We start from the raw sequence: 23,204 nt of genomic DNA, 5'->3' as shown, positions 1-23,204 counted from the left end.
AACCGACGAACTTGTCGTCTGAGCCAAAAATTGAAGCGCACCAAGAGAGGGTAAACAAAACGTACCCTCTGCTCGTACCCCATAGTTCGCGTCCGGAACAAGAAAAAAGAAGGGGGGAGGAGGCAGAGGGACATTGTAATATCTCCTATAATTTATGGTGAGGAACACGAGAATCAGCGAGCGAACGAAACTGAAAGAGAGAGAAAGAGAGAAAAAGAGAAGAGAAGATAAAGAGAGAGAGAGAGAGAGAGAGAGAGAGAAAGGAAAAGAATGAGAAAGCGAGAGATATAAACAGAAAGAGAAAGAAAGCTGAAGAAAGAGAAACAGTAAGGAAAAGAGAGGAGGAAGGAGAAAGAAAGAGAGAGGGAAAGATAGAGAGAGAAACGCTATGTCACAGAAGACAGTAGAAGCACCAAGGAAGAGAGAAAGCGAAAGAAAAAGAGACAGAAAGAGAGAGAGAGAAAGAGAGAAAGGAAGAAGGGCCAGGTTGCAGAAGACAGTAGAAGTACCAAGGAAGAGAGAAAGTGAAGATAGAGAGGAGACATCCCGAGAGAAAGGGGGAGGGATGAATTTAAAGAAGAAGCCGAAAGAGGGGGATAGAGCGAGAGAGTGCACGCGCGCGAGAGAATGACGTATAGAGGGGGCAGAGAGGAAAGAAGAGGGAGCAGGTGGCAAGATAGGGTACACGGCAGTGGATTAAGGCGCGGAGCGGCGAGTCAAAGAGATTTTCTCCCCATCCCGTCGCGGCGGGGGCCCCTCGGCCTAACAAGGGCTGAAATATGACTGCCTTGCCCTACCTCGCCATGCCTCGGCCTGCTTTGGTCGCCGCGCGCCTTTACAGCGAACCAAGGAAAAGCGAAGGAGATATCTTCTGGCAACTAATTTATCGGTCGGTCTTCATCGAGGCGACCCGGGATCAACGCACTTCTCTCGATCCTCAACAAACACCTTTACATCCGATTCATCGTCAAAACAGCTCGCTTTTGCGAAACAGCAACTTTTCTTCTATGGGAGGATTAACGGCGATTTCTTTTTTTTCTTTCGACTGCGATTTTGTTGGCTATTCGAGTTTTATCGAGGATACGCTCGATGCTGATTTGTGGTTTATATTGGGGTTGGTGGAGAGACGATTTTTGTTTATTAAGAGAACAGTGACTTGTGACGACTGTCCTTTAAGATTTGGGTTATTGGGTTAATATTACAGTATATTATATTATGTTATATTATATTACATTATATTATATTATATCAATCAAAGTTCGATATTCGATATATAACATTGAATTTCCAATAATCGACATTAAATATACAATATACAGTACCTAATATTAAGTATACAATCTTTAACAATCAATCTTCAGTCTTCGTTCTTCAATATTTAATATAATAATACAGTAAAATGTAATATAATATAATATTACACAATATTATATAATATCCATAATAAATAAGATAATGTAACAAACTATAATAACACGAATTTCCAAAACCACCTCGTGCATTAAAAATCGCGTTCTCCGAAATTCGTTTAACCAACAACCGTCAACAACAAATACTTTCAAATAACCTATTCACTCCCCAATTTTCTTCCTTCCCTTCTTCACAAATTAATAAATATTTAAGTTCCCGTATACCCTCTTTCCCCTTCCGTGATTACATGTTAAATATCGACCGTACCAATTTTCCAGATTTTCATGGCGGAGAGATTCTTCGCTTCATAAATCATTGAAAATTATGGCAAGAGGCAAGAAAAGAGCAAGGGAGAGAGAAAGAGAGAGAGAGAGAGAGAGAGAGAGAGAGAGAGAGAGAGTACGTACAACATGTACGACGGAAGTTGGTTGCATCGCGAAGTGCATTCTTGCAGCGAACGCACCCGCCGGTGCCATAGGGAAGATAAAGATGTTGATGGCTCGCAAGAAGAAGCAAAGAGAGAAAGAAACAAAGAAAGAGAGAGAGAGAGAAAAGGAGAGAGTCTGTCTATGGTCCCAGAAGCAGTCGAAAAATGTGCGAAAGAAATCGCGCGAAATTACCAGCTGCGATCGAAGTATTTTTCGACGGAGGAGCGATGATGATGATGACCATTTTGTACGCGATGACCGCTTGGTGCGCTTTAAAACCGCAATTTGTACCAGTCGGAGACCCGAGGCCGGCTCTTCCGCGCTGCGAAACCGCAGCGCTCGCGATTTCCGGCCCTCGGAAATTGCTGAAATTACCAAAATCTCGTAACAAACGTCCAGGAAGAACGAGATAAAAAACTTCGCTGGAAACATGGCTGACCGTTATCCACCTTCACCACATAAATCATTTGTTGAGAACGAAGTCTTATGCAAGTAAACATAAAGGCATTCGATATTAGTCTCAGTCTCCAAATCGTCAATCTTCTGTATTGAATATGCAACAGTCAATATCCAATATTAAGTCTCCAATCTTCAATCTTCAATAGTCAATATTAAATTTTCAATCTTCTACACTCAATATTTATTATTCAAATCTTCAATCCTCAATATTCAATACAGAATATTAAATCTTCAATCCACTACGTTCAATAGTCAATATTCAATCTTCAATAGTAAAATAGGACATCTTTACTCTTCTATATTCAATATATAAAATTCATTATTCAAATCTTCAATATTCAGTAATCAATGTTCAATAATAAATATCCAATATTATATCCGCAATCTTCAATTTTCAATATTCGATATGAAATCTTCAATCTTCCATATTCAATATTAAGTCTTCACTCTTGAAAGTTTAATATTCGATATTCAACATTAAACTCTTAAAGTGTCAATGTAATTGACGTAATAAATAAATAATACGCATTACGTTATAATATATTTTAATATATATTATCTTATAAAATATCGTAATCGCTTCAAATTAGTAACCAATTTAGAACTCTTAAAATTTTAATGCAATTAATAGATAATAAACAATAAATATAGCTACTGAAATAAATAATATCTATTATGTTATAATACGTCCTTATAATATATTATAACATATTTTATCTCATAAAATATTATAATCTCCTCAAACTAGTGAACGATTATTACTTCCTAAATTGTTAATATAATAAATAGATAAAAACATAATCCGATGTGCGCGAGAGTTAGCAAGAATACGGTGTAGGCGGCACATCAAAGGCGCACCTCGGGCGTGAACGAGCGAGCGGGCACGCGGCTCAAGTAGAGAGCGGAAGACACCGCCGTCAATCCCACCGTCCTCCAATATATTTACTCCGATGGACCACCGCTACCATTCCCATCGCCATTCAATAGTCAATACTCATTCTGAAATCTTCAGTTTTCTATAACCAATATTCAATATTTAATAATATTTAATATTCAATAGTCAATATTGAATATTGAATCTCTTGTCTTTAATATTCAATATTCAATATCCACTACACAAATTCTCAATGTTCAATATTCAATATCAAATATTAAATCTTCAATATTTATCTCCAATCTTCTATATTCAATCTTCAATAATCAATATTAAATTTTCAGTATTCTATATTCAATATTCATTATACAAATCTTTAATCTTCAATATTCAATATCGAATTATTATCACTTCAATATTAAATCTTTAATTTTTAATCTACAATCTTTAATGGTCAATATTAAACCCTCAATCTTCAATCTTCTATAAGAATATTCTGTAGTCAATATTCAATATTCAGTAATAAATATCCAATGTTAAGTTTATAATCTGTAAGTTTCAGTATTCAAGATTAAATCGTCCATATTCCATATTCAGTATTAAATCTTAAATCTTTAATATTCAATACTCAATTTTCAATAATCATTAATGGATATTATATATCCAATAATCATTATTTAACATTCTATATTCAATATTTAATACTCAATACTGAACATTCAGTATTCCATATTTAATACACGATATTCAAGATTTAAAGTTCAGAATTCAATACACAATATTCTACGTTTAATGTTCGAAGAAACACCGCGGGAATAAACGAGAAAGGGAGAGTGAGGAGAGGGAGATGAGAAAGGGGGAGGGAGAGTGTTATGAAGACTGAGATAGAGGGACAATAGAGAGAAAATAAGGACAAGGGAAAGTGAGAAAGAGAAATGAAGACAGAAGTAGAGAAAATAGTGATATAGCGAGAGGAGGGAGGAGGGGGTGAGACTGAGATTGACATGAAGACAAAGACAGCAAGAAAAAATTAAAACTACTATAAACATAGTTATAAAGAAATAAGGAGGCGGGGAGAGAGAAGGACGAGACTGAGAGTGACATGAAAACATAGACAACGAGGAAAAGATCAAGACGGCTAGGTGTAGGCGGCACATCAAAGGCGCACCTCGGGCGTGAACGAGCGAGCGGGCACGCGGCTCAAGTAGAGAGCGGAAGACACCGCCGCCAATCCCACCGCCATCCAATATATTTACTCCGATGGACCACCGCTACCATTCCCATCGCCACCACTGGCAGCGGCCTGCCAGCGCCACCGATGCCACCGCTGACTCCACCACCGTAACCGACGGCCACGACCACCGTGCAACCACCGTGCTCGCGAACGCGTTACACGCTCGAAACGTTAGCCTGCTGCCGCGACCATAGACGCGATCTACGAGATCGTAGCGTGGTTACAACGGGCTTTAAAATCGTCAGATTTTATAGCAATAAGTACCAGGAACGTCTTAAGGACGTCTGTTTTTGGTCTGAACGTTTTACGGTCTGAAATGGACGTTTTTGAGACGTTCGAAGTGTTGTAAGGCAGACGTCTTTGTGATGTTTTAAGTCTACTTAGATTATTTAAAATAATTATTTGAACGTCTTATATTTTGAAATAGACGACCCTTAAGGTCGTCCATAAGACGTCTTGATTCGTAACAGATAACGTTTTAGACGTCTCGACCGTTGTATAACAGACGTCTCTGAGATGTTTTCAGTTTCATTTTAGGTATTAACATCTTTAAGACGTACTAATATCGTGCACCAGACATCTTTGAGATGGTTTAAGGTTTTTAGGTTTGAACACCTTTAAGGCGTCGATATGACGTCTTGATTCATAAAGGAGGACGTTTAAGACATTCGGAATGTCGTACCACAGACGTCTGTAAGACACTTTAAATCAATTTTAAGATTGATCATCTTACTCTTTGAAATGGATGATTTTGAGACGTTTTATTTTAGTTAATATGACGTCCAATTTGGTACGCCTGAGGGACATTTCTGGGCTGTTTCTAAGACCTTCGCAGACATCCGAGACGTCTTTGGGACGTTATCATTATGTCAAGGTTATATATGTAAACATAATGTTGGCTATGTTAAAATTATGTACTTCAATTTATTATTCCAACAAGCATTTTACGCATTAGAGACGTCTATTTTAGGTTTGATCGTCATACCTCCTAAAATGAACGTCTCTAGAACGTTTGATGTCAACCGTTAAAAGAACGCCTAATTAGCGACATAATTATGAAAAAATTATAGTTGTTGTTAATCGGCAACTACAAACACGAGCCGCAAGGTCTGAAAAAAAACGTATTAAAGACGCTCATAAGATATCCATAAGAAGTTTTAAATAATTCTCGATTTGCAATTTAGGATGTTTCTAGGCCGTTTCTAGGACTTTGCAAACATTCGGAACGACGTTACGATTATGTCGATTTCATATCTCGAATCAGTGTGCGGCGTGGCGCACAGAGTCTGTTCACCGTACAGTGGGCCCGAGAGAGAGAGAGAGAGAGAGAGAGAGAGAGAGAGAGAGAGAGAGAGAGAGCCGCGTTTGATCTCACCGCCAGGCCAGATCGGCGAAAGGCCTTTTTCTGCGGCCCCGAGAGAGCTTGAAGTCGACCTCAAAGACTTGACTGATGACTTGCGGCCACGACGACTCTCCAGCGAAGAGCCGCTCTCCGGTCTCGGGGCTCGCGAATCAACGCGGAGGACGAAGGGGGCCACCGGACCCGAGAGAGAGAGATGGGGGGGGGGGGGGGGAGAGAGAGAGAGAGACTACCTGCGAAAATAATGTGGAGGAAGGTGGGCCCAGGTCGCGCGAGCCTCGATCCCCCGGTCTTCCTAGTGGAGGACACCGATTTCTTCGGCAGACACGTGCCTACTCGCGTGTCCAACGTTTTGGCACTCACCGGGCTGACCGGAAACTCTACGAGCCATGCCAATTGGCCTGACTATTGGGACCGTTATATATTATATATGATATACTAATATTCAAAAATTCAATATCGAATATTACATATTCAATCCTTAATCTTTAATAGTCAACATTCATTCTTTAATCTTTAGTTTTCTATATTCAATATTCAATAGACTATACTAAATATTTAACATTCAATAGTCAATATTAAATCTTCAATATTCAGTCTTCAAAATTCAATATATATCCAATATTAAATATACAATCTCCAATTTTCAATATTCAAGATTAAATCATCAATCTTCGATATTCAATATTAAATCTTCAATCTTTGACGTTCAATATTCAATATTTAATATTTAATATTCAACCTTCAACATTCAACATTAGATCTTCAACCCCGAACGTTTAATATTGAATATTCAATATTCTACAACAGGTCGCTGTCCATACTAACGCGTTCCCTGGTAAATAATTGGGAGTCACCTACTTCGTTCCTTTTTCCAATCCTTACGCATGGATAAAGATTCTAGATTCCGATTAAATTCTAATAAAAGAAAAACATTGATTGCTCGATTTTTCTCCATCGCTCGAATCAGTGCGCGTCGTCGCTCGTCGTCCGCGTCAATTATTTACCGGTGATAAAGCGCCGACTGGTATCTGGCGCGCGTAAATCTCGAGAAGCCAGTTATCGCTGGTCGAAAAGATCGAAGAGAAGAAAGAGGAAAGAGTAGGAGGAGGCGATCTGAAAGAAAGAGGAGGCCGTGTCGAGAGAATCCGAGAGAGCAGTTTTCTTAAATGTTGGCCGGTTCTCCTTCTTTCTCTCTCTCTCTCTTTCTCTCTAATTTAAGATTATTAACCAAGGAACGCAACAAAGTTAGACTCCGTCCGCCTTTGCAAGGAAACACTTCGGGCCCCGTCAGACCCAATCGGTATACGTTCTGCGAAATGCATAGCTTCGTCCCGAACGTACAGACGTTGCACCTGGGAATCAAGGGGGTTGTCTTCGTTGTGTTCTACCTGACGAAATAGACATATTTGTTGCACCTGAGGGAAACCATTTCGTCGTCGAAGACGGACTCTGACGTACATAGGGCCGAGGTTAACAATAACAATGATGACCACGGCGACGGCGACGACGACGACGACAACGATGACAACGACGACAACGACGACGACGACGACGACGACGGTTCTGCCGTGGGGCGGTGAGCAATTAGCGACACAGCGCGGCGAGATCAGAGGCTGAGGGCGGGGTGGGGAGCGGCGGCCTAATTACACACGGTACCGACCGACTTCAAAGGAGCCGACAGTTCCTCTCCTCCAAGCCATCCCCTCCGAATGCTGGGCCCGAGAACAACACTCTTCTTCCTCGTATACCCCAGAGCCAGCCGACGGCGACGCTGACCTGTCTAGCCCTCGATATTCTCCCTTTCTCCTTCTCTCTCCTCCCCCCCTCTCTCTTTTACTCTTCTTCTTCGTCTCTCTCTCTATTTTTCTTTATATCTGTGTTCATAGCAATCTCGATATTTTTCTTATTGTGTGCCCCTTCATCTCTCTCTCTCTCTTTCTCCTTCTCTGTCTCTCTCCTCATATCACTCTCTCGGTTTATCTTTATATCTGTAGCAGTTTCCATGTTTTCCTCGTTGTCTTTGGCTTCATGTCATTCTCTCTCTTTTCCTTTCTTCCCCATTGTCTTTCTCTCTCTCTCACTTTCCCTTTTTTTCATTTTCTCTCTTTTCGTCTCTATATCTGTCTTCATAGTGTTCTCTCTCTCTCTCTCTTTCACTCTGTTTCTCTCTCAATCTCTCTTGTTTTCTCTTGCGGCGTTTCTTCTGCGATCTCACTTCTCTTGATCATGTACAGGATCATCTTGCAGGACCATACTGTAGGATGTGCGTTATATCGATTATCACTTTTTTTTCAAATATTGAATATTGCTTATTCAATATTAAACATTGAATACTGAATATTTAGTACGGAGTAATATACAGGGTGGTCTACGCAATTGCTTCAAGTCATAACTCCGTTATTAATGCATTTATGAAAAAATGTCAAAGGAGAAAGATAAATGGTTCGAAGAGCATTACACCTGTAGGTCTTTAAAATTTTGTTAGATGCAGCAGTGCAATCGCAATTAACAATTGTATCATTTATTTAAATAGAAATGCATATTTTTCTACACAGATCGATTCATCTGTTCATTCTACGTAAAAAATGATTAGAGTACCATGGCAAAAAAATTATTAGATCTCGAGATATTTTCAAAAAATGTCTTCATTGAAGAAGATATCTAAAGCGTCGACAACCATCGCGACAATTGTTTTTCAATTTAAAAAACAGTTTGCAACACCATGGTGCATTTACCAAACCCAAAAAAGAAATTACGAAACCAGTACATAGTAGGAAATGAAAACAACAGAGTGAACATACAACATAGTCTTGAACTGTTTGAGTATCTTGGATCTATATTGGATATTAAAAATAGAGTATTAATTAACACTAGATTGCCTAAGCAAGTCATTTTGACTGCTTTTCAATTTCAATTAGAAAAATAATTATGTAAATAATGATACAGCTTCTTATAATTTTGTGACTTTTTCTACAACATATAAACGCATTTATATGTTGTAGCCCCCCCCCCCCCCCTCCTTCATTTCCGGTATATATATATATGTATGTTATACCTATATTGCCGAAAAGCAGTCATTTTCCCGTCTTCAAGTTCCCGTCTTTCTAGTGTTAATAAATAACATTGATTATCGAATGAAGTATTCTAATACTGTCTATTGAAGATTGAGTATTGGTTATTGAGTACTGAGTATTGAATTCTGAACGTCGAAAATTTACTATTGAATACAGAATACTGAATATTGAATACTAAATATTAAACACTGAATATTGAATACTAAGTATTAAACATTGAATGTTGAATAACAACATAAAACATAATATAATGACAAGCTATAATAAGTGATTAATTTTCAAATCAACTGATTGTTCAATTGATAAGATTCACGAAGACTGAACCAAACGTCAACTAATTCTAATAAACATATTCCTACTATCAATATAAAAGTTTACAACAATATAGATAATTGCAAGTTAAGAAACGATCACAACCTGTTGTCCTAAATGCTATGTTGTATATTATATAATCTTGCACTTTAATTTGTGCATACAACCTCGCATAACCTCACATAGCCCCACATATAACCTCACTTTTATCGCAAAACCCTAGCTATAATACTAAATGCGGGGTACTATCATTGTGGACACGAGCCAGCAGATTATTTTCTGTCCCACGTACAGTTAGGATTCTTTACGAGTCACTCGAACGCCACTCCTGTAATTTTTGACGTTTACAATCCTGCTGCAACAATCTCCCGTCTAGGAAAAATGTTTGGCCCATAATTTCCGCCTCGCAACGAGACAATGACTTGTATTCAGGACATTCAGCTGGCTAGAAAGGTGCTGCAGTACGTACGGGAACTCATGTTTATCGCGAATGCCGGGGATGCTTTACAAAATGAAGCTTATTTGTACATTCAATGCAAGATAATATCGAAAAGAATTTACAATATTGAATATTGAATATAAAGATTGAAGATTTAATACTGACTATTGAAAATGGTAGATTTAATATTGAAATATTGAATATTGATTATTGGACATTAAATATAGGAAGCTGAAGATTAGACATTGAAGTTTTAATATTCGATATTGAATATTGAAGATTTGAATAACGAATATTGTATATTTAATACAGAAAATTGAAAATTTAATTTTGTCTATAGAAGATTGAATATTGTAGATTTCATGTTGAATATTAACTATTGATTATTGAGTACGGAAAGACTGAAGATTAAGGAATTAGTATTGACTCTTGAATATTGAATATTAAATATAGGTACTGAAAATTTAATATTGACTAATGAATATTGAATATAGGAGGGCGAAAATTGAATATTGACAATTGGAGACTGACTATTCAAGATGAAGATATGAAAAGTTTATACATATATATTATTATAATAATGTTGTATTCCAAATTACACAGCAAGGTGTATCAAGTGACAAGGAATACAGTGTCTCTAACGCCAATCAGAAAGACAGCGAAGGAGGACGAGTCAAAGAGATAGAATCGATGCGTCTACTATGCGCGGCGCGATCACAGACGAAGTCCCGACGTACGTAAACAGGCTTAGACGCGAACGTCTGCCGTCTCGACTCTCTCTCTCCCACTTTCTCGGCAGAATACTTGTTGCTCTTCTGGCCTTTGATGTCGGCCATGCGTTGCTTCGAATCAATTTGGACTCATTAACGGCCCGGAACACCGTGCCAGAGGATATCTGAAGCAAATATCGCCTGGCATTAACCCCTTCCCCTTTTCACCAGGTGCGCGCGGCATCCTGTTTTCTTCCCTTTGTCCTTCGGCCGCTTCCGATTCCGAATTTCGGGAGGCACGCGGTCACTTTAACCCATTTACTGCCGCGTTCATCATTTCAGGACTTAAAAAAAAAATGTATTATTTCTTATGTTATTTTATATTGCTTTCGCACGTATATAAGTAACTTTTCTTGGGGGAAATTAGAAAAATTTGCTTATATGTTTTTTTATTGATCTACTGATGCAATGATCTATTCATGAATTTAATCATTGACTGAGTGACTTATTGATTAATTGATTCACTGATCAATTGATCCTTGCTTTATTGATTCACTGATTCATTGATCTATTGATTCCTTGCTTCATTGCATCCATTGATCAATACATTTGTTGATCTATCGATGTACTGATTCATTGACTGATTGACTTATTGATTCATAGATCGCTCGATTTCTTGATTCATTGATCTTTGATTGATTCATTCAATGATTCATTAATTTATCCATAGATCAATATAATAGATCAATATTATCTATTGATCTATTCGTTTATGGATCTATGGACTCATTGACTGATTGTCTCATTGATTAAATGTTCCTTTGATTCCTTGATCTCTTCATCTATTCATTCATTGAATGATTAACTTATCGATTGATTAATTCAGTCATTCATTGATTTATTCATCGATTCATCTATTGATCTATTTATTCGTTGATTCATTGATCTATTGATTCTTTAATCTATTGATTCATTCATTGATATATTTATCTACTCATCTATTGATAAATTCATTTGTTGATCTACTAATGTATTGATTCCAGTGAGTGATTGATTTATTGATTGATTGATTTTTTTGTCTTATTGATTCATGCATTTATTGGTGCATTGATTCATTTATTAATCAATTGATTGATTTATTGACTACTAGAGTTATTGATTGATTGATTTATATAATATCTACTCACAATTTGGACACAATCCCATTATTATAAATCTTTGTCTGCATACGTGTAAGTTCTCCCATAAACAATCACAAAGAAGAACAAATTCGACAGTGAATGGGTTAAAGCCTCGAGCCAATCGACCCCCGTTTATCGAAATCTTGGATCTGTATTTTTAGGGTCGGACCGGTCCGGCCTCTTTTGGGATTAGACTTCAAAGCCGCGCGGAATTCTCCGTCCTGCTGCGATCGGACTGTTGTTTCTCGGGATTTAACCTTTCGAGACCCGACGTCGCGGCATTTATTTTCGAACGCGCCGCGCAACTGCCTAGATCACGGCTAGATCCTGCGATTAGCGAGACTTTCAAGTCGTTCCGGATGCCACGGATCGATCCACGGACTCTCAGGGATCATTTATTTAGGTGCAGGACCCTCGACGAAGCTCCGACGTTCGAATGCGGTACAATTTCGGCTCTTCTAATCTATAGGGTGTACCTGAAAATAGTTGGAAGGGGTTGTTCAGGTGATTCGAAGCAACATTTTCCTTTGCGAAAACGTTGTACGAGGCGGCGCTGCTTAGTTATGTATTATAGAAAGAGATTGTGGCCAATGAGAGGCGAGAGAAGTTGGCGCGAGATGTGCCAGAGGATACAAAATGAAATGCGGCGGGCTCGTCGGCATTCTTCTTCTCGGAGTGACCACGCGAAAATAGAGGAATTGTTAGGGTGTCTTAAATTGCGCCAGGTTCTATAGATTCAAATAAAATTCCACGCCAGTCAAGAACGTCGAGAAAGCTTCGAGTAGATCAGATTTAATTAATCGTGGGTGGAGAGATTAGGGAAGATGGGAGAGGTAGATGGAGAAAGAGGAATAATGTGAAAGGAAGAAAGAGATTGAAAAAGAAACAGATAGATAGATAGATAGAGAGAGAGAGAGAGAAAGAGAGAGAGAGAGAGAGAGAGAGAAAGGAAGAATCAGGACACTCAATATTGAAAATTGAATACTGAATATTGAAGATTTAATGTTTAAGATTAAATATTGAATACTAAAAATTGTAGATTTCACATCGGATACTCAATATTGAAGATTTGAATAATGAGTATTCAATATACAAAATTCATGATTTAATATCTGCTATTGAATATTGAATATCGAAGATATAACATTGGATATGGAATATTGAATATGAAAAATTCATGATTTAATGTCGGCTATTGAAGATTAAAGACTGAATATTGGAGATTTAATATTGAATAGTGAATATCGCAGATATAATAGTGAGAATTAAAAATAAGATATTTGATATTGATTTTGACTGATTATTAGTATTATTATTATTGTAGTTGGAAGAGAGAGAGAGAGAGAGAGAGAGAGAGAGAGAGAGAGAGATTTGGAGCCAGGTCTTCCTGACAGAAAGAACCCCCAGCTGTCGACAAAGAACGATGATAAATTTAGGCGTGTCGGCCGAGTCTCGCTCGCGGTTTGTCGCGCGTGTGTCTAGATTCGCGTCACTGATTTATTATGTGTTCGATGATCGCATGCGTTCTGGTTCGTGCCATGTGTCGCCTCCAACTTGCCTCGACTCAGTCTCTGCAACTCAGGGCTTAAAGAAGTTCCACGACTTAGCGGCATTTGGAATGGTTTCGCCGCTGGTTCAACCAGTTCCGACCTTTCTTTGCTCGATTTTTTAACGGCGGATTAGCCGCGAAACTTGGGCGCAATTAAAGCTACCGTTATTGCGTTTTCAGATTACTCGGTGCAGACTTCTCTAATTTAATACATCTAGCGTAACTTCGCAAATAAAAACATAGTTGCAGACGTTATTGTTAGTTGCGTACGTGTTGTATGTTAGTTTATCTTCATGTCAATTTCAATGAAACGTGTGGTAGTCTAAGTGGAGTTTTGTAGTGGCAGGAATTAGATTCCCAATTAGGTGAACCAGATTGGACGTCTCTTTAACGTCTTATAAGGTCACCAATTGGACGTCCTCTTACTGTCTGAAATAAAAAGTCTGAATGATGTCCTCAAACGTTTGAAATGAGACGTCTTAAAGATGTCTTTTTAATGTTTAATATAAGACATCCTGAATACCATTATAAGGGATCTAGGAATGGTCTAGAAATGTGCTGACAATCTAAACGTCGATAATATTAACATCCTTAGGACATTTCTTTTACATGTCTTCTAGATGTCTTAAGACCGACTTTTACACGGCATGTGGACATCTTTTACACGTGTTATTAGATGTTTTATGAGCGCCTTTGGCTCGTCTTATAGACGTCTCTTACATGTCTTTTGCACGTCTCATGAACGTCTTTTGCATGTCTTATGGACGTCTTTTACACGTTTCATGGACGTAATCAACGTAAAAATCAACATGTAGGATGTCATTTTAATCTCATAGCATTGTCATAGTTTGGATATTTTTATAAATATCCTATAAACTTGTTGCAGAAAAAGGTAATTAGTACTTCTTGAAGAATATCATATTTATAACGGAGTTATTTGTATTATAAAGCTTTTTGCTACTTTCGACAGTAAATATATTTATTTATTTACTAGTAAAATAATTTTCAACTAAATTATTTATTTGCGGATAATTATAATGCTAATCGAGGATCATTTCGAAAGAAAATACGACGACGATTTTCAGAATTTTTCAGAAAATAATATTTGAAGGACAAGAATATTAGTCATTTATAACAACATTTATTTAAATAAACGACTCACCTGTAACTCAGTCTTCATTTTCGCGGCACGATATATGGCCCAGGAAGTAGTATACACTCGTGTGGTAGCAACTCGCGTACACTGAAAATCCTCTGTGAAATTAGGTTCACTTCTGGATCTCGTTCGATTGTTTCTCACTTGGTAGAAACACTCCACGTAGCATAACTGTTAATGTTAATATTTAATCTTTCATTAATATTGATCAATTGATATTATAATATAATATTAATAATTAATAATTAATATTACTAGTTTAAAATGTAATATTGATAATTTATAATATAATATTAACGTTAATTAATTGATATCAATATTTATAATATAATAATGATAATCAATAATTTATATTAATATTTATAATACAATATTAACAATCCACAATTAATATTACTAGTCTACAATACACTATTAATAAGAAATAACTGACGATAATCATTAATATTGACATTAAAATACTAATAACTAATAATTGATAACAGTAGCTATAATATAATATTTATAACTAATAACCGATCATAATTATTATGAATATTATGATAATAACTAGTAACTAATAATAGTAATTAATATTGATATTGAAATATTAATAATTAATAATTGATATTAATATCTATAATACAATATTAACAATCAACAATTAATGCCACCAACCTCAATACAACGTTAACAGTTAACAACAAACAACAATTCTCAATATCAACATTACAACACTACCAATTGACAATTAATCCCAACACAAACAATCAATAACTACCATTTACAGTCTACACCACAACATGAGCCACCGCCAATCAACAGGACCAATTGTCCACCACAACGCGCACAACAAACAATAAATACGACACACGACGTCGCTTTATGAACCTAGACCGAAAGGGATGAGAGTACGCGTCGCAGTCCACGTGGCGCGAAAACACCTGAGAAACACGAGCACCGAGTCCAAGCCGGACTGGCTCTGCGAACGTCCCGGTTGACAGTTCGCGGCACACTGCCGGCACTTCCCGGCTCGCACGCTTCCTCTTCTTCCGCCGAGCCCTTCTTCCGAGTCACGCGGTGCGCGCACGTGCCGACACCTCCCCCTCCCTCGCGTCCCTCGAGCCGCTTGTTTGTCGCGGGTGTTTCCCTTGACGGCTGCCTCCGCGTCGCTCTTTTTCGTACCCGGAAGATTAATCGACGGAGGGGGAGAAGGCGATTGGAACCACGAAGGGGTGGGGGGACCTCCCTCCCCCTCACGCAGCCTCGCTACCCTGCCGATTGATCGCAGGACGATTTGTGGCGACAGTCAAAAGTCCGACATCCCTGCGGCACTTTTCCCCACCCCCTCAGCAACCCACTTCGGGAGGTGGATTTTTAGGGATGCAATTTTGTAGAGAAATTGTTGCTGTATCCAACGGGGCTTTGTCTGATCCTGCGACTACTGTCTATGGGTTTTGATGGGTTGTTTTAGTGGAGGGCGTGCGGGCACTTTTATTGACGCGATGTGAATTGTATTTTGAGTGGGGAAGGGGTGGTTTTGAGGTTACGATGGGGTTGGATGGGGTGAGGGTGCTTGAGATTCGGAGATGATTGGTTGAAATTCTTTTAAGGTATATTGGATGATTGTAGGGTGATTCATTAGGCGATGAGATGGGGATTTGTTGAAGTTTTAAGATAGTCTTTGGATGTAGAATTTTGAGGGTGTTTTAAAACCATGTGACCATTGGTCAACTGGTAGCTGATTGGCGATCTGGGCGTGGAACGTTCAAGGGGCAGGAAGGGAGGAAGGGTCAAGGAGGAGGCAATCGGTGACGCGAGGAATGGGAGAAGGGTGGGAAGCTCTCCGCTTTGTTAAGGGATGTTTTGATAAAAAAGTTAGGTTGGGTTTTCAACGGTGTATATGATATTGAAAAGTTTGCATAATTAGGTATAACCTTCATTATTATTAACTGTAGAGTATCCTAAATTTTTATTCTTGGAAAATAAAAAAAACTGTTCTAAATATTAAATAAATATTTTATTATTGAAGACTGAAAACTGAAGATTGAAAATTGAATATTGAGTATTGAATATTGTAAAATATGAATATTTTTTACTTTCTAGTAAAAATATTGAGTGTTAGAGATTGAATATATAAGATTGGGTATTGGATATTGTGCACTGAATATTGATTATTGGAAGTTCAATATTGAATATCGAATATTGAGTGTTAAATATTGAATATTAACTATTGAGGATTAGATATTGATGATTGAATATTGTATATTGAATACTGAATACTGAATAGTGAATGCTGAATACTGTATACTGAATATTGAATATCGAATGTCGAATATTATATTGAAGATTGAAGATTGAATATTGACTTAAGGGTCCATTATTAATTTTAATAAAACAACATTTTTGTCGCGATCCACAGAATGTATGTGTTTATTGTCGTCGAACAGGGGTCGTTTCGAAAGAGGATTGTGGTCGTCTGAAGAAGGAACGAAGAAAAGGTTTACCGAGTAGAAAAAATTCTATTGCTTGAAAAACGGGTTTGCGGTGCCGCGGGTGCTGCCGGGTGCGCCGTAGTTTATCGTTGAAATCGTGTAGCACGTTACGGTACACCGCGATCATTAGTAGTTAGAAGCCGGCTGACTGCCGGCGCAAAGCAGCGCGATACTCTCTTTGATATCCGCTTGTTCAAACCGACGTACTCGCGTCGATTCCAGGAACTCGTGTCCGCAGCCACGATCAACCGAGCTTCTTCTTATCGCTCTTGCGTTCTTCTCCTCGTTCAACCCCCTACGCAGGGGATCTATTTTCTCTTAGCAAACCTTAGCGAACTACAAATGTTTTGATTTTCTCGTTGGTTTTGTTTTTCTATAAACAAAAGGCGATGGTAAAATTTACTTGAAAGTTTACACGATATAGATTGCTAAAAAAGGAAGAGAAATTATCTTCCTGTTCTTCTTGGTGCAATGAGAAAGCTAATCTTGCTTTCCTTCTTTCTTTCTTTCTTTTTCAGATAGGGATGCTTTCTGAATGCATAACTTCTCGATTACCATGATACATATTAAGTTGATATGGTGAGGTAGTTGGTCGAGGCTATGAGGAAGAATGTGAAAATGGTAGTAATAAATGATGATGATGATAATAATAATAATTATTATTATTATTATAATAATAATAATTATTATTATTATTATCATTATTGTTATTATAATTATAAGCATAACAGCGATGCAATATAATATAATACGATATGATATAATACGATATGATACAATACGATACAATACTGACTTCATTCTTTAATATTAAATAGTCAGTAGCCAATATTGAATATTCAGTCTTCAATATCCAAAATTTAATATTCAATATTCAACACCCAATATTTGTTATTCGATGTTCAATATTCAGTATTCAATATTTACTATTCAATATCAGATATTAAATCTCCAATCCACTATGTTCAGTAGTCAATAGTTTTCATTCTAATTCTCTTCCAAATATTCATTCTTTAATCTTTAGTTTTCAATATTTAATACTCAACATTTAATATTGAATATAATAAGTATCAAATACTCGATATATAATATTAAATGTAATAAGTATTCAATACAATACAATACAATATGATATAATATTAACGGCGAAAAAAGAAGAAAGAGAGAGACAGGGAGAGACTAACATAAAGGCAGATGTAGAGAAAAAGATAGGCAAAGAAAATATAAGGAGAGAAATAGAGAGAAAGAAGGAGAAAAAATAGAAAGAGCGAGAGAGAGAGAGAAAGAGAGAGAGAAAGAGAGAGGGAGAGGGAGAGGGAGAGAGAGAGAGAGAGAGAGAGAGAGAGAGGGAGAGAGAGAGGGGAGAGAGAGAGAGAGAGAGAGAGAGAGAGAGAGATTATTTCTTTCTTCCCGAACGACGATCTTTGCGGCGGCGCCGATTGAAAGCCGCGATTCTTTCGGCGACCGAAATGACGTTATTAACGGAGAACGTGTCGCCGGGATGTTATCGTGCCGAATTAACGATAAGAGAAAGATCGGTGCCACCGTATCGGGAATCTTATTCCGTGAGTCATCGCCGAACCGGTCGATACCAATCGAGGCCGATCGTGAATTGAAACCGGCGACTGGCCGTCGTCGGAGCCGGTCAAGCTGCGCCGCCGTCTTTGGCGGACTTTGAAATGATAATCGCCGATTCGAATCTGATGCCGCGCGAATAAAGAACTTTGGAAATAAGTATGGCGTCGCGGGACGAGATATACGGACATCTTGGAACATGCCGAACGCTGATCCGATGTTACATAGACTTGGGAAAATAATTGTATAAAATAATAACTAACTGACTAACTGACTAACTTAATTGATTTTGCTGTTCGTATTTATGTACAATATACATATTTGTAAAAACAAAAATATATATACGTAAGTTTAAATATTGTACATAGACAACAGATATCAACGATAGACACGACATTCGATATTCGATATTCGATATTCGATATTCGATATTCAACATTCAATATTAAATTTTGAATAATCAATATTCAATAGACAGTATTCAATACCCAATATTAAATATTCAGTATTTAACAATCAGTCTTTAGTCTTTAATATATGCAATACTCAATGTTCAATATTCGATATTGAATATCCAATAATCGATATTCGATATTGAATATTGAATTTTCAGTCTCCAGTATGCAATATTCAATATTCAATATTACACACTTAATATCCGATATTCGATATTCAATATTAAATTTCCAATGATGAATATTGAATGTTTAACAGCGAATAGTTAATATCCTGAAATAAAATTATTTAATATTTCAGTCAATATTGAATAATTAATACTCAATATCCAATATGCTATATTCAATGTCGAATATTGAACATCGAATATCCAATATGCTATATTCAATGTCGAATATTGAATATCGAATATCTAATATTCAATATTCAACATTCAATATTCAATAGACAAATATGTATAACATAACCTTGTATATGGAACAATATACATACATACGTAATATGTATGGCCCTTGTGCGTCTTTCTGTACGGAGGAGCTTCCGTAATTTTCACCCTCACTGTTTTTTCCCTCATTGTCTGTGGAAGATCTTTCGGCCGCACAGGATTTCGATGTTCCAAAACACTCGAAACATCTGTCTTAGTCAGTCTGTATTTTATGACTTTCACTGTCGACTATTCTGTCGGCGTACCATTTTGGCTTTCGTCGGAAAATCTTTACACCGTGTAGCAGTTTGGAAGTGCTTTTTTTCATCAGATCATCTCAGATTTCTTTAAAACATAGTCTGCGTCTGCACACCGTCAGTTTCATTCCAGATTTCATCCCTGCAACTTCACCGTTTTATAAAATGTACGCGCCACGACAACATTGCAAGATATTTTGAGTATTTCAGCAATGTCTACATGGAAGCATAATTCGTAATCAGTGTGGAGTAATAGTGCAGTGAAAGTGAACGTTAGTGTAATCTGTACCGTTTTACATACGTGGATTACAACTTCCGGATTGCAAGTTTTGGATTGCAACATTTACAACTGAATGGGAGAGTTTTTCATTAATAATATTCGTGAAATTTTTGAAGTCAATAGAAAATTTACAAAATCCTTTGTTCGCTACTTCGAACGCGGCTTAAAGCCTGAGCGCAACCTTCTCCTTTCGTTGCGCCCCGGATTGAGGTAGGCTTCAGCCCGCTGGCCACGTCATTCGCCACTGTTTTTTCATTAATAACTCGTTAACAAAGCCGCAGATTGCATTTCAGCAAAGGAAAAGGTTATTTGAAATGGCCTCAGGAACCCCTCATTTCTCGGAGTCTGAATAATTTTGGTAAACCCTGTATAGTAGACAATAAATATGTACATGTATAAATAATATCTATATACAGGGTGTTCCAAAAATTCGTAAATGGACCACACCTAAAGTCATTTCGATCAAATTTTTCCTTTCCAAAAATTTTCTCCTAAACGTCGTTAACAAGTTATTAACAAGAAAACCTTGACCAGTGACAGAGTGAGAGAGTTGCTCCAATGAGAAAAAACACGACTTCATCCTGTGGCTGGCTCTGCCGCCTCGTGCCAGCTTACCTCGCTTCTCATTGGTCAACTGTTTATCTTTAATAACTCATAAACAATACTCATAGAAAATTTTTGCAACGGAAAAATTTGCCTAAAATCACCTCAGACATCTTCCACTTTCATTATTTAATTTTTGTACATATTTAGAAAATAAAAGCAGTCTTTAAAATAACAATTAAACAGTCTCTTTCAAAATCGAAAATACCAATGAAAATTTATTAAAATCTACTATTCAACAAAGCAATATATATATATCTACTAGGAAATCGTTATTTTCCAATTATTTTAATCGACAATTTCATTGCAATATCTCTAATGGTTCGAAAGTTGTAACAATTTGTCGCCATGACTTCTCCGAACCGAACGACGACTGTGCGCCGTCGAATCGTAGTTTCGTAGAAACCGATATCTCCGCTGACTCGTTCGGTAACGGTGATTCGAGGAAAGGAGAAATTCATCATGGAAAAACCAGCGGTGGGACACGGGGCACCATAGCGTAGCGCGGACGCAGCGCGGCTCTGCAAACAGCCGGAGGCCCTCCCGTTATTATCATTAATTCTCGCCGTTGCAGCTCGTGGACCGTTCCACCGGTGAAAATTAATGATAATAACGCTTTTACAATCCCCAATGTAAACGTTTCCCGCGAAACTCGAACGCGGGGCAACGTGATTCCCTCGGTAACATCGTAGGTGGTCCGACGATGATTTCTAAGGCAGTCTCTGATCACGCCGTTAAAGTCGAATAATAAAGAGACGCGTTGTTAAACATTTTTTTATTGTTATACACACCTGTGCGTATCGGGGTAGTACCAATTAAGAGGCTACCAGCCGCTTGCTGTAGCTTCTATACGACGATAAAGTGCTGGGCAATGATTCGCACCTTTTACAATTTTGTGAACGGCATTTGTTGATCCTGGAACGATTCTCGGACTGCTTAGGAACGACTACATTAGTGGAAAATTATAGCTTCAATTTTGGATGGTTTTTAATGGGTCGTATTTTAGGTAATGGTAACATGTAAAAATCAATACCCATTCTTACTTTTCTTTCTGTACTATTGAATATTGTTTATTGTATATTGACTATTATATGATAGATATTGAATAATGATTATTAGAAATTCAATATTGAATATCGAATATCGAAAATTGAGTATTCGATATTGAATATTGAATATTGAGTATTAGTTATTAAATAATGAATACTGAATATTAAGTATTGAAAAATGGAAGCTGCAGACTGGTTCTTAAAAATTCAATATCAAATATATTGACTATTGTTGTATATTGAATATTGATTATTGGAAATTCAATATTGAATATTGAATATCGAATATTCAATGTCAATTATCGATTATCGATTATCGAATATCCAATATAGAATATTGAATATCGGTTATCGATTATCGATTATCGAATATCCAATATAGAATATTAGATATCGGTTATCGATTATCGAATATCGTATATCGTATATCGTATATCGTATATCGTATATCGTATATCGTATATCGAGTATCTTATATCGAGTATCTTATATCGAGTATCAAATGTCGTATGAAATATTAAATACTGAATATTAGAATCCACCAAAACCATTGACATTAAACATTGAACATTCGAATCGATCCAAAAAAAAGAATATGCACTGCCCAATCCAAAACGCTTATCTCTTGACATTAATAGTAACTGAATGCTTCATTCAGCTTCATTAAGTTAGCACAATCGATACAAATGAACCAGTAGTAATCATAAATTTATAAATGTCGACTGTTTCGTTAAACACGCGTCACTGAATTCTTGAAATCGGACCACTGTGCTTCGCGGCATCACCGTTGAGCAGCATCTCGGAAGAGAGCGGTCCCGGCCGCTGCGACAGAGCGGGAGGATAAGCGAGAAAAAAAGAGATAAACGAGAGAGGACGCTACGATGGAAGGGATGAAAGGCGCCGACTGCCCCCTCTGAGATGCTCCCCTCCCGCCTCCTGCTCGAGCGGCTCCCCTTTTCTCGATTACACCTGGTCACGACGCCATTCCCGTATACCGCTCCTGTTAGTGTCAAATCACCGTGTTACGTGTTCTACTACGTACAGCGGAGTCAACGCGCTCCTTCCTCTTCTTCTCTTCTCGCGATGCGCTTTGCTTCTTCTGCGCTGCGCTTTGATTTCTCTGCGCTGTGTTATATATGTATACAGTGCATTGTTTATACAGTGTTTTATACTCAGTTTGTTGTATATACAGTGTATTGTATGTACAGCGCATTGTACATAAACTACATTGTATATTCAGTGCATTGTATATATTGTGCGTTATATATGTATACAGTGCTTTCTAAATTGTTTCGGAATGTTAAATATTTTATATTGATTATTTATGTTGATGAATATTTTCAAAATACATATGCTGGATTAATCATTATATAATATATCATACACTGTACTAAATTATTTTATACTATACTGTTCTATATTGTATTAAACTAGATTATATTATATTGTATTATAATATATCATATACTGTACTATACTATATTGTATTAAACTACACTATCCTGTATTACATTATATTATATTACATTACGTTCTATTGTAATATCTATGCTATTATATTATATATTATATTATAATAGTATATCATATACTGTACTCTTCTATATTATACTATATTGTATTACACAACACTATATTATATTACATTATGTTATATTGTAATGTATCATATACTTTACTATACTACATTATACTATATTGTATTGTATACAATAACCTTGACATAGCCCTCGTGTCCTTTCCGTTTCAACTACCCGTTCCGTCGCCCTTCAATTGGCACACTTTACCCCTTTTCTTTCCACTTAATTCTTACTTCCGACTAGCCAACCCTTCCCTACCCCTCCGTCCCCCCTGCCGTAGGTCCCTATCCTGACGATGCGTCCCGGTTTATCCTTCG

At 37.2% G+C, this 23,204-nt stretch overlaps 1 protein-coding gene across 1 annotated transcript in view; it reads right to left on the bottom strand.

Moving 5' to 3' along the window:
* The window catches only part of Notum (palmitoleoyl-protein carboxylesterase notum), a 32,082-nt gene extending 17,816 nt beyond the window's left edge, over positions 1 to 14,266 (bottom strand). The window contains exon 1 of the mRNA XM_078176442.1: positions 14,196 to 14,266. Coding sequence (XP_078032568.1) covers positions 14,196 to 14,213 — 18 coding nt within the window. The 5' untranslated portion in view covers positions 14,214 to 14,266. The remainder of the gene's footprint in view (positions 1 to 14,195) is intronic.
* Between the last annotated feature and the right edge of the window lie 8,938 nt (positions 14,267 to 23,204).

The sequence above is a fragment of the Augochlora pura genome, chromosome 3 (genome assembly GCF_028453695.1).
Source record: "Augochlora pura isolate Apur16 chromosome 3, APUR_v2.2.1, whole genome shotgun sequence".
Classification (NCBI taxonomy): domain Eukaryota; kingdom Metazoa; phylum Arthropoda; class Insecta; order Hymenoptera; family Halictidae; genus Augochlora; species Augochlora pura.
The sequence above is the reverse complement of the archived record's forward strand: the minus strand, read 5'-3'. Positions and strand labels throughout refer to the sequence as shown.